Here is a 26,190-nt window from a genome sequence, read left to right as displayed (position 1 = left end):
AGTTGGCCATGGCAAATTGTCATAGACCCCTTAGTTTATGTGCAAAGATAGCCTCAGTGCAAAATAATAGAGAATCTTTTTGGCTATGGAACCACAGCTATTAAAAATGCTCTTTGGAAATTTGGTGCTAGTATTTTCTTATCAGTTTGAAACCTTAAAACACAAGCATTTTAATTGGATGATCTTAATTGTACTAATATATTTGATAATTTTTAATAACAAATTCATTGTGTTTTTATTAAATAGTATATAATACTGATTACAACTATATATGTCTTGATTTTAGTTTTTGAATTTTGTTTTATTTATAATATTTTAATTTAAAAATAAAAAGTACACAAGCAATGAAGATATTTGGTGATGGCAACAATAATGATTATAATAATATTTTTAAAAAATGTTTACTGACATTTGTAATGTAACATGAACATTTTCTATTTTCTTAATGCTCCCAAGATGTTACAAACCAATCCATCATGACAGAACAGGAGCAATTTCAATGGAATTTATCCGGAGAACAGTTTGCGGCTGAATGACAACTGGAAAAAAAATGGGAAAATGCAATTCAGGACTTGGATTTACAAGTGAATTACTTTATAACTTGCCAAAAAGAGCTAAATAATTCCATGACTGATCACAGGATATACATCTTAAAGGTTGCTTGTTTGTGGCACTGAGAAATAAACCATCATTTTGGAAGAATACCTGGTTAAATATATTTGTTAAAATACATTGTTTTACCTTGTTAACATGTATGGAATCACATACAAGATTTGGAGCTATTGGAAGGGAACTGCCTTGCTTTAATTTTTGTTAAATTCAGTGAAATCTAAATCAGGTATATTTAAAGGGTACTATGCTAAAAGTCCTACAAACTAACAGCAACTATGCAATGTTGGCTGATTTCTGATATCTAAGTAGGCTTATTTTTTAAAAAAATAAAGTTTTATTTGGGTTTTCACACACAAAATACAAGTAAAACATCATTTTTGAAAATAGTATGGTCCCGGGTTGAACTTCTTTATACAGACACAAAACTCAATTTCATGCTCCTTTTTGTGTTCTATTTCATATCTTATACTATTCTACATTTTCTATATAGTTTTTCCCTCTCTTTTAATTTTCTCAATTTTATTTTGATTATCTCATCTCAATTCAAATCATTATATTTATACTTTTGTCTGTTCTGTTTCAATTTCATATTATCTTTTCTCATTAAACAGATTTTCTCCTGTAGTTACTAATTGGAGTATGACACCTTTATATCTTTTAATTACATCCATTCAACTCTTATTTAAACTTCAATATATACCTTAAGTTTATGACCTTCAATATAATACATAATACATAACTTCCAATCGAATTCTGCTTGGTACATTCTTATAATACACACTATATTCTTTTTTTTTTGAAAAAAGGATTATTAATATATATAATTATAAACCCTCATTCCATTCCAATTCACTTCTATCATTAATAATCATTAAAATCTTAACATCTTTAACACTTCTTTTCAATTAAATATCATACTTCCTTAAAGACACATATAATCTCCATAATTAATTTTTCCCTCATTTCTCTTCACATATGTTTTATAAATCATTATTCATTTTGTTATTTATTTATTGACAAGCATTCCACAGAATTACGATAGCTATTTTATCAAACATTTTAATCATACATTGTTTCATATTTTCTACAATTATTTCTGTTTCTAATATGCCAATACTATCTTATGTACCTTTGCAGAATCCCTTTTTCCATTAAGTTTTCACCCATTATCTCTAAATAGGCCCTGTTTCTCTGTATTTTGTTTCTGTCCTTTATAACTTCTTTTCCTTTCTTTCTTCCCTCTCTTCTTCTCCCTCCCCTTTTTACCCCCTTGTCTCTCTACTTCTAATTCTCTCTTCTGCATTTCTCTCTTCTGTTGCTTTCTGATTTTATACTTATTTTTCACTCTATTTTTTTTTTGGAGTTGTTTTTCCCAATCTTAAACTTTCCGTTCTCTTTCCCCCCTTTCCTTTTTTTCTCCCACCTAAGATTACTTGTTCATTAAAGATGGCTTCTTCTTTGTCGCAATCTTCTTGTTCTGCAGGCATTTCTTGTTGTTTCTCATAATTCCAAATCTCCATTTCTAAAAACTGAAATACGAAGCCAAAAGAACCTCTCCTTTCTTGTGCATCTTCTTTCTACTTTTTAAGTTCCATTTTCAGTTCTTCTAAAAGTGGAGCCATTTTAAACAGTTTTAAACAACCACCCAATTGATTTTAGTCATTCAAATACAATAACCAAAAATCCAGAAATCATCAAGTAATCCAAATAGTCCTGAGTTATATCTTATTTCTTTTTCCACTTTCTCTTCTTGGGGTTTTTGTTGCAATATTTCAGTTAGAATGTATCTTTTGGAAGTCTTGTTGAGATTTTGCTGTAAGTTCTTTTTAATTCCAGGCAGTCTCTTCCCTTCTAGATCTTGCCCTTTTATTCTTTTTCTCTCCTTTCCTGTTTTCAAAAACTTTTGATTATCCTGAAATCTTTATTATCCCTTTGACTTTTTATTTTCAGCATTAAATGCCTATTAATGTCAAAGTGGATTTTTTTCCAATTTCTTGCTTAAGTCTCTTAGCTTTCAGTATAGGAAAAGGAGAAAAAAAAAACAAATCTTTTCCCTTTTCTCTCTCCTTCGCAGCTTAAACATCTTCTTAGGGAACAATGTTATTGGATTTTTTTAATAGTTTCAATTCCAGGGTACCTTATTTGTGCTTTTGCTGTTTGACCCGGTCAACCAAAACTTTCTCTTCTTATCTTCCTCCTGCACATACTTTTCCGGTCTAGTTCTTCTTTGTGGTGGCCATTTCTGACCACCGCTACAACTGCCTTCAGGAAAGGGAGTAATGGCCAGCTGGGGAGGAGAGATGCAGCTCTCCTTAACCCTGCAGGCAGTCTCCCCCACTCTTCACCACCTCTAAGGGGTAGCTTAGCCCCAAAACCAGCTGGCTCGGGGCGCTCCAGCGGCGAGCACAGATCGAAGCCTTGCAGAGACGAGGTTTCGGTCTGTCACCGAAGAAGCTCAAACCAGAAGTCCAGCTTAATTTTTGAATAGGAGACTACTAGGAAGTTACCTAAAGGACCATCTTTCCCAGGTACATCTACCCAACTCAAAAGAATGGGAAGGAAGGGTATGTTATGGGTTCCCTCCATTAAGGGCTTTCTTGGTGGTAGTTCCATCCCAGTGGAACATCATCCCTGCAGAAATAAGATTGGCCCGCCACCTTGATATTCTTTTGAAAGTCTCTGAAGTCATGGGTTTACCAGCATGCCTGGGGACCCCAGGTGATTTATCTTTACCATGAATGGAGCAGCCATATATATTTCTCAATAAATATAATAAATTAAAATAAATGAAAGAATTATAGCCTTAATGAAAAAAAAAAAAGCTGAAAGGGGGCAACAAGAAGCTATATTTGCTATGTTGCTACAACAACATAGACCCAAATGGTATTTTATATTTTTAAAATGGCAAAAAAAGAAAGGGAGATATTTGTGTTGTAGTTCTTGAATCTCAAATTCATTTTCCCCTTTTATATACAGCTCTTTCAATCATTACTGTTTGGCTTAGTAGGGGTTTAAATAAAAAATTATGTATGTTTTTCATCTTACTTTTTCTTATCTCATAACTCTTCCTTCGACGGAACTTCACATTAACTCTTGGCCAAGAATCGGTCTTCTCTATAACAGTGGCCTCCACGCGGACTAGGTCCTTTCTTTATAACAAATTGAGAAATTAAAAAAAAATCATGTTTACTTCCTAATAGATATTTCCTTTGAAAAATTAAGCAATGGCAATAGAAATATTTCTAAAGCGATTGCAATTTATTTATTTACCGCATACATATTTTCTCAGAGAACTTTCTCAAGGTAGCTTACAAAACAAACAATAGCACAAAGCATATATAGAGATAATATCAAACAAATAATACCAGAAAACAGCAGACTACAACATTTTGAATTATATATTTATGATTTTAGAAGGAAACTCATTTCTCCAGAAAATTAAAACAAAGTGGACAATTGCTGGTCTAACTGCACCTCTCAATTAGTTCAACTTGCTTTTTTTAAGGATGGTCTAAATACAATGGAGTTACTATGGCAATTCCCTTCTTTTCTGCACACATCTTTCCTCAGCTGCTTTTGAGTGCTTGGTAGAATCATTTTTAAAGCCTTTCGAACTCCTTTTCATCCCAGTGCACATGACTCTGAAAAGATTCAGCATGACTCAATAACCCCAAAGCATGCCTTACCCCAGGAGAGGCTTTCCCAGCAGCGTGAAGTTATCAGCCCCCACCAACAGTACCTGGGACAGAAGTAAATAATGCATGTTAATCATCATACTACAAAATATATCAGAACGTTATCAAGGCAATCGTGGAAGATGCACCCTTAAATCTGCACTTTGGTTTTCTCACCCTGGTAGTTGAATGACCAGGATGAAATAGGAGATTGCCAAATAAATACCACTTGGGACAAAAATTGTGTTATTTTCCCCACATCTCTGAAACATACAAGAGAAGACAATAAGCGATAGCAAACTTCACTGTTTTCATACATGATGTGACTTCTTTCAGTGCTGCAGTGATAACCTCACATTTTGAAAAGAAGGAAGAAAATCACCCTGCTGTGGACATCTATTTGTTCCTGGAGTTCAGACAACTCAAATTCAATCTGAAGGAAATCATACAGAGAGCTTCCTGATGGGACCATGAACATCATGGTTTAATGGTTAAGGCACAAAGCTAAAAATTGGGAGACGGTGAATTCTAGTCCTGCCTTAGAATGAAAGCTGACAGGGTAACTCCCAGTTGATCTCTTTCAACCCATTATGTCAGGCTTGGGAGACAAGCTGGTTGGTCTTTTCCTCTTGTAATTGGATCAACACTTGGTTGATTTGAAAAAAAGTGGACCCTGCATGTGCAGGAAAATACTAGGAAGAAAAAAAAACCATGCATTTTCTGTTCTTCAGATACACTGGGGCTTGGTGGTTCCAGAATTCCTAGCCATTTGCTATGTTGTCTGAGAATTCTGGGAATTACAATCCCAACATACTTGAAGAGTGCCAAATTGTAAAGTGTTGATGCAGCCTTTTTGTTCATTTCACTAACCAGCCAGCAAAATTTCATGCTCCCATGATAGTTTCTTGCAAGATTTTCTATTTCACACTTATTATGTTACTGAGTTAAATGATGCATAAATATCCAGGGATGTCTCATCAAAATAAAAATTAAAGGAGCAGATTATAGGAAAAGTTCTTTCCGTTGCTAAATTATTCCAAATTGTAATATTTTATCAGAATACAAGGCAATCCAGTTCATCTCAGTGGCATCTTGTATTATTTTATATGAATCTACAATTATCCAGGCTGTTTTATTGTTAAGTGGATTAGTCTGGGCATCGAACTATGCATCAGAATTATGTTTACAAATCAGAGCAGATGTATATGGCAATGTATAATTAAATCATGTCTGAATAGGAGCAGAATAAATCACTTTAAAATGATCTTACACATGGAAGTCTTGTCTAAAGCATGACAGTAATTAGTTGGTTTGAATTAGGCAAATAATAACTGAGATGTTAGCCTCTACAAAACATGGCTGGGGTTGATGTGAGGGGTTCTCCAAAGTACACAGAGGGAAACAGGTTCAACCCAAATCAAAGTAAGTATATTTTACAGTGCCACAGAGACAGAGACTTCAATTTAAAAAGTAAAATGCCCACATAAGCTAACGAAGAGAATTAAGTTATTCAAAATATATTTTCCTCCAACCCCATCCATTTAATGTAGGCAGTCAGAATTAGCTGTGTGAATGAAGTCAGGTGTTCACTTTTTAAAAGGTGCAATAGTGTTGAGAAAGTTCTCAGACTGAAGACTATTTGGCTACTACAGGGGTGTCCAACTGGCAGCCCACGGGCCGGATGCATCACGTACAGGCCACGCCCACCCTGGCTCCACAAACGGGAAAAATATTGCATGACGGCAACGTGATACCGTGAGTTTGACAACCATGCTCCACTATAAGAGCTGTTACAGTCTCTTTTGTATGTTGGGTGTGTTCACATTGGTCAGAGGAAGATGCTGAAACCTGGATAGCATGTTTTGAAATTATTTATACAGTATATTAAAATTTCTTTATATATCAACGTATGCTGTTCAATTGTCTTAAAAGGCTGTAATCTGCTTTCGATAAATCTTATTCTAGAATTCCTGGGGAAAGCAGCTAAAACTGAGGTATCAACTAACAGGGTCTGACATTGTGAGTCACCTTAATAAGGCAAAGTGGATGGGGCTGAAAACTGTGTGGCAAGAAGTACAGGTGCCTCATTTAACGACTGTTCAGTTACAACAGTGAGGAAAAGATGACTTTACCAACAAACCTCACATTTAAAGACACCATAAGTCTGTAAAGCAAAGGAAAGGTGAAATAAGATCATAAATACCATCATTTTAGTGACAGCTTTGCTTAATGTCCAAATTGCTAGTCCCAATTGTGGTTGCTACCCAAGGACTACATGTATTCGTAAAGAGGGAAGAGTTAGAGGCTCTAAAACCTTGAAAACATCAGTGGGGTGGTAGCATGAAAGTCACAACAAAAGGAGGCTAACAGAGGATCTAATTGTTGCCAATAAGGAGCTAAAGCACTAGAAGGAAGGCCTAGGTCAGTATCTGATACCAGAGGACACACAACACTTGCACTGGCCTATTGAGAGCTTAGGCAGCAGCTAAGGGAACTCTGCACTAGTAAGAAAAGGACAAAGTAAGAGAAACAAATTGGAATAATAGAGTAAGAGGCACACTTGAGTATAACTTGAGTATAAAGAAGTAGAAGCTTAGATAAAAGCCTGGATTAGTGGAAACAGATAAGGTGGCTATTAATACTTCTCCACTCCTATCCTGCCTTTGAACAGCACCCACAGGTCCATCAGCAACCTTTCTTCCATAGCTCATCATTTACCACTTAATTCTTTTTCTCCTTGGAATGCCATTTGGATCTTAAAAGGGTTCCTGATCATCTTTATCTCTCTAGCCATCATCAGAAAACCACTTTGATGTTCTCACAAATAGCTCCCAGAAGTCATTCTTCAATGTTTTTAGCTCTGTCTCCCTGCTTCTACTACAATATCTACTCCCCTGTCACAGGACATGCATTCCTGCGGGAAATGCTAACAGGTAGCTAATGACATGATGAGACGGAGGCAGACGTGCGTGTGTGTGTTATGCTGACTTAATGATACATTTATGGTAAAGTAATCTTTCGGATTAACAAAGGGAGAAAAAATGATTGCTAACATGAAGCCTACCTTTTCCATTCTGATTCTGTCTCCACATTCAGCGGGTATGTGGTTTTCAATTAAAATCAAGTCTTCACTAGTTATTTTCCACTGTCTACTGGCAAAGTGAACAACTGCAAACAGTCTTCCATATTGCCCAGTAGCAATTAACTCATTCACATTTTGTACAATCTCTGGAAGAAAATTAGTAAGTGAGTTAAAGTTAGTTATTGACTAATTAAAAGTATTTATTAGATTAATCTCCCACATTTTGTTCAGGAGCTCAAGATGATACCTAGACTGTTCCTTCATCTGACCCCTCCCCACCAAACAAGACTTGACAATTTAGGCTGAGAGGAAGTGAGTGGTTCCTTTTATGTCTGAAGATGTAGAACCTGGGTGATTTCATTTAGAGTAAGACCACCACTGCTCTCTAAATGAAATGTATATATTGAGATGAGTGTGGGAGAATAATTGCCTTGGATGAATAGCCCTATTATAGAATCTATAGTGCTGCTTTTCTTATACTTTAAAAAGAACTGATTCTAAAGCAAACTTTAAGATAAGGGGAAATGCACACTGTTCTGGGTCCAAAGCCAGGAAGGTTGGGTGCCATAGTATAGGCAGAGCCATAGGCACCTTGACTTGTGAGCATCTCCTCTCAAAAGCTGTGCTATTTCTTGGGCTGGCATTGTCCTGAAACCTATTTATTTATTTGATTTATTTGATTTGTCAATCGCTTACAAGATAATAGGTGTAAGTATATACATAGTTATGAATACATGAAATGGGTACATATAAGAAAAAAAAAAGAAACAATAGGACAGGGATGGTAGGCACATTGCTGCGCTTATGCATGCCCCCTACAGACCTCTTAGGAAAGGGGTGAGGTCAATAGGAGACAGTCTAAGGTTAAAGTTTTTGGGGTTTGGGAAGAAACCAGAGTCAGGTAGAGTATTCCAGACATTGACCACTCTGTTACTGAAGTCATATTTCCTGCAATCAAGGTTGGTGCAGTTTACCTTGAGTTTGTATCTATTGTGTGTTCTTGTGTTGTTATGGTTGAAGCTGAAGTATTCATTGACAGGTAAGTCATTGCAATGTATGATTTTATATACCATACTTAGATCAGATCAAAGACGGTGTAATTCAAGGTTTTCTAGGTCTAGAATTTCAAGTCTGGTGGCATAAGGTATTCTACAACGAGTAGAGGAGTGGAAAACTCTTCTTGTGAAATATTTCTGGACTTTCTCAACTGTGCTAATATCAGATACGTAATGTGGGTTCCAGACTGATGAGCTGTATTCAAGTATTGGTCTAGCAAATGTTTTGTACGCTTTAATTAGTAGCGTGATATTACCAGAGAAAAAGCTACGTAGGATTAGGTTAACAACTCTTAATGCCTTTTTGGCTATGTAGTTACAGTGGGCTCTAGCACTTAGATCATTAGAGATGAGTATTCTATATACATGAGTTCAAGAGCATGAAGGTGTAGCATGGTGTTTTGACCCTTGAACTCAAAACCTATCATTTCCAGAGGCTGCACGGCTACTGTTCAAGTCTAGAAAAAGACACAGTTTCATTCACATTCTTGGATGGGACACAGCACCAATCAGTGAGACCTTTCTCTTTGGGTTCATGAAACATAGGAGGTAGGTTTGGGTCTCTAAGGAGGCAACACTGACTACATAACAGTATGTTAATAGTAACTGCATTGACTAAGAGGGTAAAGCATGTCAATAGCTAGAAGACAAATCTAGCTACTTCCTGTATGAAACCTCTGAAGACATCTTCACTAATGCTAGTATAGCTTGTGTTTCTTGTTCTGCTATTCTGTGCTAATGATTACATGTCTTTATTAAATCAAAAGCAGAAACAAATGAGAGGCAGTGACAACATCAAAACGAAACACACAGAAATGGCATGCCTTATGTTTTTTGAGAGGGTACAGATTATTTACCTCTATGATGCTCTGCCTCCTCTGCTGGATCTGGTAGCTTGATTTCAGGCCATGGAGGTGATGACAAGGATGTTTTAGGAAGTAGCCTGTGAAATAACAAGAATCTGCTATTATAAATATTACAGTCAATTCCTAGACATTTAATTGCATCTCTCAAGTCCCATTTTTTAAAAAAATGTGTAGTCCTCTAGCCAAGAATTTTTCACACCTCTCCCAGCTAATACCTTATCTTAAACTTTGCTTTAGAATTAGCTTCAGATACAGAAACATGAATCATAAAATATGATTACAGGAGAAGCAAAAACAGAAGAATGAATTACCTAATGGATTCCGAAATGCAATAGCAGGGAAGTCAACCTTCAGCCAACTCCTTGATTATACTGTAGAAGGCCCCCCTATTTCATGCTGGAAAACTCACACTTTCCCAAGCAGAATGTTTCAGTTTCCAGGTACCTGGAAACTTCACTTAAAAGGATTTCAGAATCTAGGGGTGCGGTGGGGGCTTGGGGAAAGGGTGAGAGAAGTTACTATGAGGTGCAGTGGCCTTTCTTCATCCTTCAGATGTAATGAAGCCTGATGGAAAAGTAACTCAAAACAAGCAACGTATTGAGCATATTTAAAATATAATTAAGAAACTTCTTCGAGCAATTGGGGAGGTCTTTTGGAGCATGTACTGACATGTTTATCAGATATGTGTCAATGTTCCAAGTAATACCCCAAAGAAAGAAGAACTCTTTGAGACAGTCAGATTCCTCAAAGGAGGGTTTATTTGGAGATATCATATTGGCACAGCTGGTGAAAACTGACTCTGAAAGATCCCCCAGTTTGCACTTGATTAAAAAGTGAAAGTCCCCCCTTTGCCCAAACAGTCACATTGTCCAATCAAGGTGCTACCCAGTAGCCTGGTTACTTCACTCCTCCTTTCTCCAGCTACCTGTTGGAATAACCTTGATTCCCATGGGAACTATTTTGTTTTGGCACAAAATCCCCACCTATGTCCCCCCTCCCTATCCCTTTGCCTTGTGGCAACCCTGAAGCCTCCAAAATGGCCCCAGCCAAGTTTGCTTCAGAGTTGACAATAAAATGCAGTCAATCTGTTGCTTATACACTCATTTTCAAAAGCTTTCAATTAAAAAGCAGCATCACAAGGGGAAGTTTGGTTACCTGGCATAAACCTAACTATGAATTATGGTTTATCTTTGAGTAAGTTTACCCATCAGTGGCTCATTCACCTAACCACAGTAGATGAAACTATGTTTTTTGTCCATGGTTAATAGGATTTCAATAATGAAAAAAGCCTTCTGAAAATGTTTTCAATTTCTTTATCATATCTTTTGATTCCTCCTTCCGTTTTATAATATACAAAATTGGAGGAAGAAAAAAAGAGTGATTGCCAAAGCACAGGCTACAAAGATACACCCATGCATTCAAATCCCTGTGTGTTGTGCATGTTGTCCTGTAAAATGTTGTCGTCTAGCCAAGGGTTCAGCTAGCTCAGGGTGGTACCATTCTGTGGCAGGCAGGCAGATGGTGATGATTGGTCTACTGTTTGCCAACCTTCCCTTTCACATAATAATCAGGCATTCAAAAAGTCCCAACCAGCATAAAGGAGCATCTATGGAGATACTCAGTCATTTAGGTCATAGTTATCACAAAGATGCTTTTCCAAATGGCAACTGGATTTTCTTGGTTTATTCCTTGAAAATGTTTAGCTTCTTATCCAAGTTCTGACTGTATTATGGGAAATGGAAGGATTGATAAATATCTTTTTACCATATAAAGGAGGCATTTGAAAATTTGTTTACAGCTCACGGAGCTGATGGCTGAAGATTTTTCTCTTGAGGAAGAAGCTGGTAAATTGGATGGGAAACTAACTGATTCAATTTCTTTCTCCATGCCCATGGTAGAAAAGCTAATACAGGTAGTCCTTGACTTACAATAGTTCATTTAATGACCGTTCGAAATTACAACAGCACTAAAAAAAGTGACTTATAAAGTTTTTCACACATTGCTGCATCCCCATGGTCACGTGATCAAAATTCATATGCTTAGCAACTGACTCATATTTATGATGGTTGCAGTGTCCCAGGGTCATGTGATCACTTTTGTGACCACCTGACAAGCAAAGTCAATGGGGAAGCCAAATTCACTTAACAATCGTGTCACTAACTTAACAGCTGCAGTGATTCACTTAACTGTAGCTATAGAATAAACCAATATAGTGATGTAGATTATTGTTTTTATTTTGAATTATAAGAAATTTAATGGAGCTGCTTCACTAGAACTACTAAGGGATTTTGATAAAAGTCACTAGAATTTTGAGAGAAGAGACAGAGATATGGGAAAGCAGCGATTAGAAAAAGCAGGTTTCAAAAATAGCTGTCAGAAAAAAAATACGGAAGTGGTTTGTTTAGTTTTAAGAAAACAATTCATTTTTGAACAAAAAAAGCCAGTTCTAGTTCTGTTTATGTATGCTTTCTCATCCCCATTTAAGGGGCCTTTTAAAAGTAAATGTTGAACCAAAATGTAATCCTAAATTAAATATTTGCACTTAAATTGTTTTATGTACGCTATGTCATAACGCTTTGCCCTAATCTGGCCAGAAATTTCTTTAACAGACTTTTCTAAATATTAGGGGCTAGAGGTGAATGGAGATACCATTGTTTAATACCCATCCTTTTATTTCCAACTTGCACTTTTCTTTTGGGGTTTTTGTGCAAGATCACAATTTTCTTTAGACTAGCACAGATGAGTTTGGTTAATAACAGGACATTCAAGCCCTGTTCAGTTTTCTGAATTTTAGAAACCATATTATTACCTGTATTTCATCTTGCGTGCTTCAGTGAACCAGTTTCCAGTCACTGATTTATTATGAGTTAAATTACTGCCAGGGTATACACAGAATGGAGGAGTCTGAAGTAGTGAGCTTCTGGCCTTTGAATCTTGGTTGGATGAATGGACAATCTGCTGGATCCCAGTGTTCTATACTTAAGAGAAATGCTGGCCTAGAGCTGGTAGAAAAGTCCTGCTTCTCAGACCACTTTGCCAATGAAGCACATACTTTTTATTCCAATGATGGCAGCAGATGTTCAAACGCTCACTGCCATTTACTGTAATAAAGCATGGAGAATCCCAAAGATCAACACTGCACTCATGTATGATAAATGCAAACTATGTCTTTTCCCAAAGGGAGAAAATCTAAATTCTAGCCTCTATTAGAAAAACACATATCTTTGGGGCTTTCTTTTGCATTTATCATTTGAAATGAATAATTTTAAAATAGGTCTCACTCTGGTCCCAAGCAAAACTAGCGATAGAATGCAAACCAGTGCTCTTTGGCTAACTTGTGATTACCTGTATTATTCACACTTTTTTCCCCTATAGTACATGCTTCCCACCAACATTTTTTTTCTGTTATATCTCTGTGAGATTATCTTCAACCCATTTCCAACCATGAATTAAACCAGCCTTAGTTGAACTCTTATTAAAGTGCTGCTTATCTTATTCCCAATACTGACCAAAGGCAGCTTCAAAGTGAGACAATGTGTTAGTCTATAATGCTCGTTAATCTGGAGGAAAACCAGCTGGGGGCAATGATGTGCAGTAGAGGCAGGACGGGATCAGCAATGGAAATGGCAATTTCCACACCAATTATTTTTCTGCCAAGGATGGAAAACCTCAGCTAGGCACTGGAAAAGACCCTCCAGAGCCTAATAGATTCAAAGTTTGACAGAAGCCCTGCTCTGGCAGGAACCAAGTACATGTAGGACACAAATGAAAAATAGGGCTGCTCTTAAGAGCTAAGATTCCCTGCCTCAACCTCCCCACATTAGGTAGAATTTGAAGGAAAGCTGTATTTCTATGTGCAAGAATGTGATTACAGTTCTTTTGTGTACAGTAATTTGAGGTTCTCTTTTACTAAAATCCTGAATAAAGTGGCAGCAAAACTCCAATTCACTTCATGTTGTTTTCTGAATGAGGTGAGAGTTCACAGACAATAGGGGCTTAGGATATGTACAATGTGCATAGCTCAATTCTCTGTCACTGTCTCAAAGTCAGCAGTGGTAAACCACTTATTATTAAGCAAGCTACTGGTTGTGTTTGGTTCATAAAAATGGACAGACTTCACTTCAGACTGTCTGGGTTCAGCGAAGTTCAAATGTGGTCAGCTCATTCATGGCTTCAGGCATTGTATGAGTCCCACCAGAATAGCTGACTTATACTCCTGTCTGAGAAGCATACCCAGGCAAATTGGTTAATGTGGAAAACTTGAATTCCATATACTATTCATAGCAAGCTTTGAAAAACATGTAATACCTATTTGTAACAGAGGTATCCACACATGTATCTTATTATTTATTGAATGTATATGCTGCCCATCTCAACAATACAATGACTGTGGCCAGCTTACAATATAAAAGAAGTGAAAAAACCAAATTAAAATAGAATTAAAAGTTAAAAATTAAAATTAGAAACCCAGATGATAGGCAGCCTGCGGAAGAGAGAATCTTCTCTATCCCATCAGCCATCACCAATGTAGCGGCAGCAGAACCAAATTTTTAGGTTCTTCCAGAAGGCCAGGAGTGTGGGGGCCGATCTCATCTCTGACAGGAGAATATTCCAGAGGGTGGGGGCCACAGCAGAAAAAGTTCTCCTCCTCCTGGATCCTGCCAACAGAAATACTTTGGCTGACAGGTTCAGAACTAGCTCTTTGTGCTGGAACAAATGGGGCAGGTTAATCTCAACAAGGTAAGGCAGTTCCTCGGATACCCTGGAACCCTGCCATAAAGGGCTTTAAAGGTAATGACCAACATTTTGAATTGGATCTGGAAGCAAACTGGCAACCAGCGCAGTTCAGGTAAGTGCAGTGTCCCTTGTGCCATCCCAGGAGCTTCCAGTACTGTCCGCACTGTATCTTCACATATTTGTCACTAGTCAGAACCAGTACTGCACTCTAGAGACCAAAGGTCCCAACAAACAGAGAAACGGAAATAAGTCTAGCATGTGAAATCCTGCTACACATCTAAGATACTCTTCTTGAAAAGATAGTATATAGGAAGTAACTTTTGTACTGGCTGAATTAAAAAACATGTTTGCAGTGCTTCTTCATTGCTATGCCTGTAAAGCATACAATTTACATCAATGGGAACATGTAGGATTTGAAAAAAAAGAACACTGCTCCTGCCTCAGAAAATATTGAGCATGTGAGAACCAATTCTTAATTTTTAAGGCTTATGTGGATAATAATATTTTAAGAAGTAAAATACTAGGTTAAATACCACGCCCACCTGTTCCAAAAGCAAACCAGAATGAAAACTAGAAATGGTGTATTGAGATGAATATTTATGTAAAGTAGGAATGTCTCAAGTATTTTAAAATAAAAGGAGAAAACCAACATGTCAGGGGACAGACTAGAATTCTTGTGTTTTAATATATTGACTTTGCATGCCTAAAGAACATGAAGTGACTATACAAGTCCAAATTGCACAGCTAGTTTTTTTAATAGAAATCATAAAACAGCTACCTTGATTCTGAATGTATGGCTATTAATACTGCTATTAATGCTAAGACAAGTGCTTCCTACCAAATACCTGAGGTACTGATGCAATCACATCTTTGTGTTTTACCACCCAGAATACAAGGGTGAACATAAAGAGAGCTTCTTCCTTTGACTTTTTGATGGGAGGTGAGGAATATAAAGCTATTTGTAGGGCTAGACAGAGACATTATAGAGCCCCAGGAGTCTCATGCGCATGAGCATGTTCTTTGCCTCCTGGAGAGAAGGCAGGCATAAAGACATTCATTCAATTCCACTCTGGGGACCAGATGGGCACATTGTGGCAATAGCAAAGAAACACTTTGTCACGGCTTTCTTCCAAAATGGCCTTTCAGCTTCCTAATCTAGTTTACCGCCCAAATTATCTCCCAAGTAATCCCAAGTACTAACCACATCTATCTGTAGCTTTTTCAAGAGTTTTCAAAATGTGCTGCCACCTGCTGGGGCCAAAACATTTTATCTAGTTAGTTAGATATCTTCCATTTAAGTTCACAATACTTCTTTACTATTGGAACTGTCAAAGAGAAAAAGGTGTTCTGTAGTGTATCAAGATGCTCACATAGCACCTGTCTAGGAACTCCTGTATCTTTTTCCAAAGCTCTCTTAAGCTACCCTCTGCAGCAACATGAAAAGCAATCTGGTTTAATGCCAGCATCTTCTTCACTGTCATCAGAAACCTTTGCTCTGTATTTTAAAAAGTCCCAGTTTTAAGGACACAGTTGTCTGGGCCTGTAATATGAAGGTTCAGAACACATGTTATCTGTCTGTCCATAATCTGTGCTTTGGTACTAGTATTAGGTAACACTAAGAATTTAGTTAACAATAAACCTAAGTCATAAGAAACCATTTACTTCTCTGCCAAGAACCACTCTGTATTTTTCAGCTGTACTTTCCTATGATAAATTCTACAATTCAAGAAAAGCCAGCAAGCAAGTCTAAGGAAATAGTTAATATCTGGAAAATGATTAAAACTTGACAATTAAATGAATTTTTAATAAACCATCAAAAACTTTATTTACATAAATTAAAATCAATTCCCTATAAATACAGAAGCACATAAATATATTATATATAACAAATATCTGAAGGTTGTTTAAAGCTTTATTATTAAGCCAACATCTGTTCTGAAAACAAGTATCAAAAGTGCACTTTCCTCTCTTAAATGCATGTAACATTTATTGTTCGGACAGTTGTGTAATTTTAAGTAGGAGAATTCATGAAAAAGTAGAGAACTGCATTCATAATTCCAAGCTTATATACAGTAAGTTTAACTTCAACTGATTTTACAATAGTTCTGCAATAAGCATGGATATGGCTTTTCAACTGCCATTGCACATTACATTGATCTTTATTACAGTATTTTACATGGCCGCACATGACGAAATTCAGTAAGTAACTAGCTTACACAGCCAGTCCGAAACAACTGTGGGAATATCATTAAGGGGGGAAAAAATTACACCTTTTTCATTGAACCTGAAACTCAGACTATAGTTCATGCTGTATTATGTAAACATACTGGTCCATTTTAGTGATATGAGAATAGGTTAGGCTTTCTAATTAGAAGTGAATGATTGCATAAGTATGAAGGTTACATAAATTTAATAAATCCAATTAGTTCAGAATTACTAAAATTCTTAAATAGATCAGAGGCACATCAAGCCATCCACCAGTTTATTTACAAATATTTAACTGATCACTTTTATGTTCAAAATCTGTTCCTTATATGTTCTTATTTCTTACAGGTTTGAAATGGTTATTGGCTACTATTTATGGGAAAGAGCAGCCCTTTAGGCAATTTAGTTTGGACAACTGCCTACATTAAAGATAAGAATGTCACTAATCACAGAATTTCCATATGAGTTCAAGTAGATGATGTACATTCACAGTTCTTATTACCATTAATATTAATTATGAATGCATTTAAAATGAAATTTTTGGCTGCCAAAGAAAATGCATGTATATACAATATCCATGTATATAGTCTGAGATTTGAGTTCTAGGTTTTATAAATTTGGGAGTTCAGCATTTTTACTTGGGCTCTATTAACACAAAAGAAATTTTCTCACTGAGTAACAAGGTTTTCCCATCAAGTCAGTATTACATTCTAATAAGATCCTTGTAATAGTGCCTACATTCTTAGTCTGCCTGATTGCATCAATATTTTTATAACTTACAATTAAACAAAAAAATAAGGTCTCTTTACTACTTGTACAGGATTTTTTTTAACATAGGTTTCAGTAGATGGGAGTCTATGGCCTTCGAGTAAACTGAGCTATAATACTCCTTAAAGCAGAATTAAGTTTACATAAATAAAACACAAAGCAGCCAAATGAGAAAACTTAGATTACCAAATCCATCCATATATTCATATATATACTGGATGATACTGTTTCTGATTGAGTTTTTTCCTACAAGTAGGACAAGAGTTTGTGCTTTTAAGAGAATTTTGGAGGCACTGACTACAAAAGATGTGGCCACATTTTGTTGACATTATAAGTCGTCCACTATGGATAATTTCTGCATAGCCATCCATGCAAATTGGACAACTCACAGTGCCTGAAGATTTTGGATTTCTAATTTTCTCCTTTTCTAATTCTCTAGGCAATTTACTGGCAGCCAACTCCTCACTTTCACTACATTCATTACATACTATGCAGCTGTTGAACAGCGGTCGGCTTCTTAGTTTTTGCTTTTGCTGTTGTCTAGTCTCTTCCTCAAGTACAATGGAATCATTATGTGTAAGATCAACCACTGAAGTGTCACCGGTGAGATCTATTATTTCTATACCTTCATTGAGTTTGATTGGCTCTATTCTTGATACTGCTTCTGCAGCTGAAGGTGACATTCTATTTTGGTTAGGAATTTGCAGGGGAGTCCGCTCTCCATAGCGTTCCTTCTGATTCTCTTCCTGATTCATGCCTCTGCTAACACTCAAGGGGACAACTGCATCCAGAAAACTGGGCCCAGCAATAGGAGAAGAGCCAACAGAGGCAGCTTCTACAGTGGCAATGGGAGAAATGGATGGCAAGGAGAAACTCTTGATTTTAGAAGGAGCTCCTGTAGCCATATCGCCTGAGACATTAGAAGGTGGTGCTGGGTTGAGGGGACTCTGATTTTTGCTTTTTCTGCTTCTGGTTCCATCAAGCTTCACACTGGCTGACTTCATGGTACGCAGCAAGAGGACTGGAGCAAGTTGCACAGAATATCTGTTTTCTCCCTTATCTCCAACTGCAGATTAATGCTTAGCTGCCATTCAGTTCTACAGTGCCGATTATGAATATTCTGGAGTACCTTTATACAATGGAAGAATTTTTAGAGTACTACAACCATCAAAGTGGTCTCTTTAATGCCATATACTGCAAAGCTGGGAGCAAGTTCAAACTCTTGTGTTGAAATGTTACACTTTAGAACTGCATCAAAGTAGGGAAAAAAAATGATTAGGCTCAGAAGCCAGTACATACAATTCATTTTCTTTTCTTTTTCAGCCAATAATCAGCTAAAACTGTTATGAGGTAATAAAGAAATTCAGACAATTTATTGCAGCATACTAAGTCAAAGCAAGGATTCTGGTTGCAGATATTATATTTACCTCAGCTCAAACAACTGAGCAAACCAGTTGTTCAATTATCTGTAGGTATCTATTCTGTCTGAATTGAAAAACTAGTTACCAATTTTGGGTGCAATCTAAGAATATTAAACCATAATTTAAAGTTGTTGTTAACTTTCTGGCTTATTCCAGAATGGCAGTCATACCTTAAGGTTGGACCACCTAAAACTAAATATTTTGTCAATTTTGTTTATACACTCAAGCAAAGAAATGCATGTGTGCAAAGTGATCATTTTGCTGAGGTGATAATCTCAATGACTTCCTTGACTGCTACCTATATAAAAGAAGTCAGGAAAGAGAAAACCAGAAAATGAATGCAAGAAGTGAATGCTTCTTCGGAATAAGTAGGACATAAAGACTTTTTATACATGTTTGAAAACATTTAAAATACTATGTAACTGTTCACTTGCTTCAAGTGTCCTCTAGCATCAGGATGTAAATTCAGGTCTTGCAGAACTACCCAGCATTGGGGTTTGTCTTACAATACTGCAAGAAAGACAACATGGCCTGCATTATGTAAAAAAGGGATATCATTATGGGCTTACTTGCATGCTGGAATCCCTCCTTCCGTCTGTTACAATAGCTTATTTTGCTTAATTGTAGGCTGTTTTGTACAAAAAGATTCTAAAGTAACTATCATAAGTAAATAACTGTACCATTATTTGCAATAGAAAAACTGCTATTTTCCCAAAGCCCCGACAGCATAAAAGGTGTAAAAAGCTTTCCAAAATCATGAAGAGAAAAAAGAACGAGGCACCCATACAGTGCTTCAAGAGCCCCTAAATAGCAATAGCACTTAGACTTATATACAGCTTCATAGAGCTTTACAGCCTTCTCTAAGTAGAGTCAGCATATTGCCCCCAACAATCTGGGTCCTTATATTACATCTCAAAGTCCCAATTAAGGAAGAAAAAGATCCTAAAGGAATTCATAAATCTTATTCATATAATTTCAATTTAGCAGTAACACAAAGATAATTTCAAATGAATATGATTTGAATAATATATCTTTTTTCTGCCTGTGTAAAATGTTAGTTAACAGTATACTGTCTTTCACACAACATTGAGACTAAAAGGTTAAATGTGTTATTTAAATCTAACCAGAACTAAATCAAAATACCAACACAGAAAAGAAAGCATTCTGCAATGTCCTGATCTTACCCTTGAACTGGTGAAGTGTTTTGTGCACTCAGACTTCGAATTGTAGATCTCAATAGAAATGCTAAAAGACAAGCAGGGACAAAAAGTCACTCAGATAAGATTCAGATGTTCCAATTCTAGAATTAGTAAGAATAGTTTACACTTTTTAGGGAAGAGTAAAAATTCTACTGGAATCATCATCATACTCCTTAGACACTTCACAATTCATACAAAAAGATATTTGCAACCTTTTTGGGGTCACAGAGGCAAGAAAGTATGCTGCACCAGATCTTAAATCCTAAAATATATGCTCACTCTTCAATATGAATTGAATTTCTGCAAACATATTGGATAGAGTAACAATATTCCATGTGGTCAAAATTATGTTTATGACTTTTTAAAATGCAATTTTCCTTCTTTCATAACAATTGCTTTTATATACAAAATTTAAAAAAAATCAAGGTAAAAAAGTAGGGAAGAATACTGTAAGATGCTATAAATAGGAAATGGAGAATTAAGTGGGTGACCTCCAACATAAACAGGAAGAAGTGGCAATACAGAGAAGGAGAACTTGAAGGTCTCTGTATATCTGAAAGACACTTCAGGTATACAGCCATTGTTTGAAATGGTTGGTTCATACAATCTGAACTAAATTAACCCCTTTTTAATTTGGCACAATACACTGAATCACAGTAACTAACAAGCTAAATTTATGTCACATTGAAGGCAAACAAACCAAATTTCAGCATATGGTGTGCACCCAGCTTAACTGATTTAGCTGGGAATGCTATTTGAACCCAGATAAATAAGTTTGTAATAAGACTTTCCTCTTTCTTGGAAAGATCTTTTAAAACTATTTTTTTGGCTTTTTATATATAATTACATAATAGAATCTTGGAATAAAAATTACCCACTTATAATAAATGAACAATAGCAGTTATCTGCAGGAAAATGCCAGCAAAAATTGCTGACTGAAGTCTCAGAGTGAAGTTTGCTCCAAATTATGCAATACTTTTCTGATAGACAAAAATTGCACATAGCTGAAACTTTTTTTCAAAGCATGCAATGACAAATAACTTTACTTTCTTGGAATGCTTATTAGTGTATGTTTGTTGTTCAAATACCAGCCTGAAAGAGTAAGAGAATAGGATCTCAATTTTGACTGCCATCGGAGTTGTCAGATGTTGCTCCTTATTATTAAATGTGGGGTGCTGGTTAATACTATTCACACCATATAGCCTTAAAGGAATTTATACTAAAGAGTAAAATAAGTGTAATTTACCAAACTTGTCACTTCAACTACCAGACTTCAAAAACATGTAATTAGCCATCACAGAATATTCAATTGGAATGGAGATTAACATTTGTTTTATCATATACTTACATCCTAATAAAACAATTTGGCAATGCTTAATCAGTTATGAAGCAGTTTAATTATACACTACCAAATGAACAAATGAAAAAAAAAGTTGAACATTTAAAATATTCTGTTTTACACTGCCTATCAAATTAATAAAATTAAGATTGAAAACAGTAAAAGGTACTATTAGCAAGGACATTAATATGCTAGTTTGATTTGAGTCAGACTTTAATTTTCAAAAATAGATAGCTTCAAGGGTTCTGGACATTTTTTATAATAATATAAATAAATGAAACATGCAAACTGAGGATACAATCACTCAGGCCACACGGATATTTTTTTTTGGGGGGGGGGTGGAAATATGCAAGAAACATTTGAGCTTTGGCGGTTCAAAACCCAACTAAACGTGCTTTGCTTCTTACAAGGCAGAGTTCCCTCATAATACAGAGATTACTTGCATTGTGGGAAGCTCATATATACAACTCATAATTATTCCTAGCAGCGAAGACACAATAAACAAGGCAAAAAAAACCAAAATATATTATCCATGACCTGAAGCACCTTTCCTCACCTGGTTGAGGTGAATTACAAATCGGAGCCTACAACCGGCCAGAGATGAAGTCCAACGTAATTGGGGAGTATGGGGAATGGGTCGGGGGGAAAGGAAGGCTGTCTGAAGAAAAATGCCAGAATAAACAAGAACTCGATGTAGGAGAGGAAAAGGGTTTTCGATTTAAAACCGGCAGCAACGAGAACGCAAAGGAATCATTATGATGCAGGCAGAAAGTACAGAATAGCCGAGCCACGTTAACAGAAAAAAATACCAGAAGGAAACCCAGCCTGGAAACGAATAAACGTTGGGTTTAAAAAGATCACGGTTCCTGAATGAGAGCTTAATTGAGAAAATGACGCCCCACCCCCGCTCACCTGTCCGAGAAAGAAGCCGCCCGTAACCAAAGGCAGACGCCGCTATTGCCATTACAAGCCGACCAAGTTTTCTCCCGCTCGCTCCCGACGGAACCGGAAGTTCAGCCCTGAGAACGGCTAGGGCACCATTTATAGGGACCGTCGGGTAGCGAGGGCCAGGTTTTAAAGGGCCGTTCGTTGTCGGCACGTCGTTGCCTGCTGTCCCCAGAACGGGGCTTCTGGGGGCATCCGCTCAAGCCGGCAGCAATGGCGGCGTTGGTGGAAGAGTTTGTGTCCCGGCAGATGGAGTTGCTAAAGGAGGAGAGAGAAGCCGAAATTTCGGAAGCAAGGTATCCCTTCGGCTAGTGGGCAAGCTGGTTTTCTCAGCATCTCTCTGTCCCCATAGCAAAAACCGGAATGTACTCTTTTAAGCAACGACTTAAGTTATATACTTTGACCTTTGCAAACACGCTTATTCAGATATCTGCTTCCTAATTCTAAATTGCTGCTAGCCAATGCTAGTTTACAACCTGGCTTATAGACATTTGTTAGGACAAGAACAAGTAAGATTAAGGTATCCCTGTAGGCTCTGACCATTGGCCATTAGGAAGAATTGATGGTGATGTAATCGAAAACATTTGAGGGTCAGCAGTTTGACCTAACTTTGCTACAGCAATATTCAATTAAACAGTTTAATTTTGAGTATCACCTGCCTTATAATTGAAGACTTGAAACCGTTAAGCAAATCTGCCATTGGAGAATTGCGACTATAAAAACAAATACTTGGTAAATACACAAATAGTGTATTTGTATATTTAACAGATAAAATACAAGCCAAACTTAATGTGAGGGATAAAGTCTATAAACTTGTGTGGTATTTACTTCAGAATAACTATAGGGTATTGCTGGTCAGTTGACCAGAATGACAGAGCAAAAATAGTGATAAACTGGCTTGTCAGCCATAATGACTGATTTACAAAGTATGCTAATCCAAACAATTGTAGCATAGATTTTTATGATGTGTAAACCCAGTCAATATCTTTCTAGTTCTATAGATAGCAGAGTTGAAAGCGCTTGTGAATAAACTAATAATTGGAAAGTACTCATTAAAATATAAAATCCATGTCCTTGAACTTAAGTATAGTTTTGGTATCATATATGGCTGCTTGGAAGTTGCTGATTGTGTTCTTTAAATCATAATAGCTGCAAGTAATTAGAATATCATATTAGCTAAGATATAAGAGGAAAAGTCAGAACCACTGCAAAAGCTTACCAGGTAGCCCAGAAGGTTATCAAAGTTGGGTATTAAAAAGTACTGAGAGGGCCAGAAAAACTGGAATAATTGTACTTGTCCCAATCTACCTTCTAGCATAAAACATCCACCAAAATTATCAAAGCAATCACTGCACCTGGACAAAATCCTGTTTAAATTGACCCAAGTAATCTTTAAGGGATTGTAATAATCAAGTATGACAAAACTTAGTTTGTTGCTTAGTGTAGGCCCTGAAGTGAACTTTTAGAAAGCAAATGGCTCTGAGATACCTTTAAGATTTCTTCCCATCTTTAACAACAGTAATATCCCAATGCTTATAGATAGTAACCAAGTATTTTTTCTAGTTGTACCAGTATACTTGATCTACACATTGTAAAAAGCCGTAGTATGTTTATGAATAAATTACTGCTGTTTGGCTTTGCACAATATGTTAACAAGAATCAATAGATTGTGATAGAATATAACTTAAGTAAATGTAATGTTAAGATAACTTTGGATAGAGGAGGTGACCTTGAGCAGTTACCATTGCATTATCAGACAATGAGGTTTAAGAATGCAGGAGTGCCTAGCAATTGATTTCTGGAGAAATGCAATAACCACATGTTTTATTGTAGCCAAATTAAATATATACATATACATTAAAACTATTGAAGACTAAAATGATCTGTTCCTTAAATTTGTGAGCTTTTTAAACTATTGTTCATTTGCTGATATTAACAAATATGTAATATGTTCCTTGAATGAAATATTCAGCTGAAAAACAAAAATAGGAGTGGAAGAATATGTGACAAAGTGGCAACTCTTTTGACAGATGGGCAGTGGAAATGTACATTGCCAGGTCCTTCAGCCATTCATGGTCCACAGAAGCCTTGAATGGAAGTTCTGGAAATCTCCATGTATTACCAAATTATAGCTCATAATTTGAAAGAAGGGAAATTAAATTTATGGCTAGAGACCAATCCTATTAGCTATGTTACTTTACATTTAAGAGGAAATGAAAAAAAAATCCTATCCACATCTATTATTTTTTGGAGGGTAGCAGCAAGCATGCCATTCAAAACATATATGTGGTTTTCCCCACCCCAAAATCTTCTGCATCCCTTCTAGACATAGACATAGGAGTTAGAAACTGGTTTGATTTGCTCCATGATTCATTCAAAGCCTAGCACGTGCAAGATATTAGGGCACAAGAAAACAGTCTTGAAATTGCAAAATGCTAAATGGGCCATCAAAAATACACACATATGAATTTTGTGAGATATTGCAAGGCTTCTTTGCTTATAGGTTAGGAAATTTATCTGCAATTCAAAGTTAAGTTCACACAATAAATTATAAGCCATAATTATCAGATGTTGTGGCTTGTTTTATGTATTGTGCTAAGCCAAGATTAAATGTAATTGCTTAGTATGATTTGTGAATCTTGTTGCTGACTAATTTTTTAAAAATAGTGTTCTCTAACTTGATGTCCTTCAAATGGAAATTATGAACGTTCTAGTTCCATATTTTGAGGTTTGAGAAGACTTGTTACAATGTTATGAGTCACCCAGAATTGTTTAAGATGATATACACATCTTTTAAATAAACAAAATAACATCATTATCTATATGGGACATATATTTTGTTGTCCACCAGTGTTCTCTCTCTGCAAAGCAAAGAGGGCCACAATATGATTTAGCTTCTCAGGTGTTATCTAGTGAACAATGATGCGTTTTTTTCTCTTTGCATGATCTTTTTTCAGAGCATGGCAAGAAGGAATCTCCTTGAAAGAGCTGCAGCGTAGAGGAGTTTGCTTACTGAAACTTGAACTACATTGTCAAAAAACTGGGCTATATGGCCATCTGCTTGTAACTTTACAGCCTCAAAAACATGGCTTAGATACGGAGTTACCTTCCAATAATTTTGGGCCTGGTAAGTAAGTTGATTTTGAAAGAAAGTTTATTGTAATATGGTAGGTGTAGCCTTAGATATTGGAAGGATAGACCTTCATGATGTGAATCTGTAATGATTTCAGAGTCTTTGAATTACAGCTGCTACATCAAACAATGAGAAAACAAGACTTCTTTTTTTATTCACACATGGAGCTATTAGCGTAAATTTTGCATTCTTTTAAAAATATAACTGCCCAAGAAAAAGTTTATTACAAATATAATGTATCTGATGGACAGAGGTAAGGACTTTTCAGTATTTAAGTCAGTTTTGACAATTTACAGTAGAAGAATAAGCAATAATCCCCCCCCCCCCAAAAAATAACTACATTTATATAATTAAAATTTGGAGAAGGGAAGCTTTCCATCTTTTATCTTGATTGTAATCGTTCTTTGATTGTTGTGAACCATGCAGAACTGTTGTGTATTGTATGGTAAAGAAGTTTAATAAAGTCTTACTGTTACAAAAGGTAAAGTAAATGAAAATACATTTCCCTCGGAATGGGGGAGCAGGAGAAAGAAACTCAAAATAACCACGCCTTGATTCAGTATGGTAGAAAAGAGGAAAAGAGCCACTTCTGTTTGGCTTTCAAGATTCTGCTATTTTATCCTACAAAAATCGACTCCTTGCTGTGTTTGCTTCCTGATCTGGTCTATTTTGGAGTGTTGACAAACCTGATTGTTTCAGATTGAATTTGACAAGATTGTTCCCTTTTGTCATGATGACTTTTGTGAGTACAGTGACAGAGCATCTTGAAGATTCTCTCAAGATAGTCGATGACAGTAGTAAAGTTTCTGATTTCATTTAATCTGAAATACACTCAGAAAATAAATGTGCTATGGGCTTTACCTTCTAACCCAGGTTTTTTATTTTTTATGGGCTCACTATTTCATCGTGAAACAATGTATAATAGTAGAGGCTCATGCCTAGAATCTGATTTTCACATATTTGTAAAGTAATTTTGTTATAGTTCTGCGTCCACTCACTTAAGAAAAAGGCTTATAAATTCAGTAAGATTAACTTCTGAGTAAATATTTGAATCATATCCTTTCTCTGATTTGTTCTAAAAAAGAGCCTTTATCTTCCTTCCTACTTGGCTGGTCTCACATCATGTTAAGGCATGGTTTGTATTAATTGCACAG

General features: G+C 36.2%; 2 protein-coding genes and 1 pseudogene across 2 annotated transcripts in view; 1 reads left to right on the top strand and 2 right to left on the bottom strand.

Moving 5' to 3' along the window:
- Positions 1 to 276: 276 nt before the first annotated feature.
- MRPL21 (mitochondrial ribosomal protein L21) lies at positions 277 to 22,007 on the bottom strand. Its single transcript, XM_026706688.2, has 7 exons — positions 21,871 to 22,007; positions 19,605 to 19,665; positions 9,281 to 9,366; positions 7,351 to 7,514; positions 4,299 to 4,351; positions 3,658 to 3,761; positions 277 to 539 (listed from the first exon to the last, which is right to left on the bottom strand). The coding sequence occupies exons 1-7, from the start codon at positions 21,920 to 21,922 to the stop codon at positions 475 to 477; spliced, it is 585 nt and encodes a 194-aa protein (XP_026562473.1). The 5' UTR covers positions 21,923 to 22,007; the 3' UTR covers positions 277 to 474.
- LOC113440332 (E3 ubiquitin-protein ligase RNF4 pseudogene) lies at positions 17,070 to 18,138 on the bottom strand (annotated as a pseudogene).
- The window catches only part of IGHMBP2 (immunoglobulin mu DNA binding protein 2), a 62,796-nt gene continuing 58,612 nt past the window's right edge, over positions 22,007 to 26,190 (top strand). The window contains exons 1-2 of the mRNA XM_026706687.2: positions 22,007 to 22,199; positions 24,861 to 25,030. Coding sequence (XP_026562472.1) covers positions 22,117 to 22,199; positions 24,861 to 25,030 — 253 coding nt within the window. The 5' untranslated portion in view covers positions 22,007 to 22,116. The remainder of the gene's footprint in view (positions 22,200 to 24,860; positions 25,031 to 26,190) is intronic.

Source organism: Pseudonaja textilis, chromosome 1 (assembly GCF_049901715.1).
Source record: "Pseudonaja textilis isolate UNSWEBS1 chromosome 1, rPseTex1.2, whole genome shotgun sequence".
NCBI lineage: Eukaryota > Metazoa > Chordata > Lepidosauria > Squamata > Elapidae > Pseudonaja > Pseudonaja textilis.
The sequence above is the reverse complement of the archived record's forward strand: the minus strand, read 5'-3'. Positions and strand labels throughout refer to the sequence as shown.

Coding starts and splice junctions, on each gene's coding strand:
- MRPL21 (XM_026706688.2), bottom strand. CDS start 21,922: ATGGCAATAGCGGCGTCTGCCTTTGGTTACGGGCGGCTTCTTTCTCGG. Junction 9,367..19,604: donor AACACTTCACCAGTTCAAGG/GTAAGATCAGGA, acceptor GTTATTTCACAG/GCTACTTCCTAAAACATCCT. Junction 540..3,657: donor GAGTTATGAGATAAGAAAAA/GTAAGATGAAAA, acceptor TTTTTTTTCCAG/TTGTCATTCAGCCGCAAACT.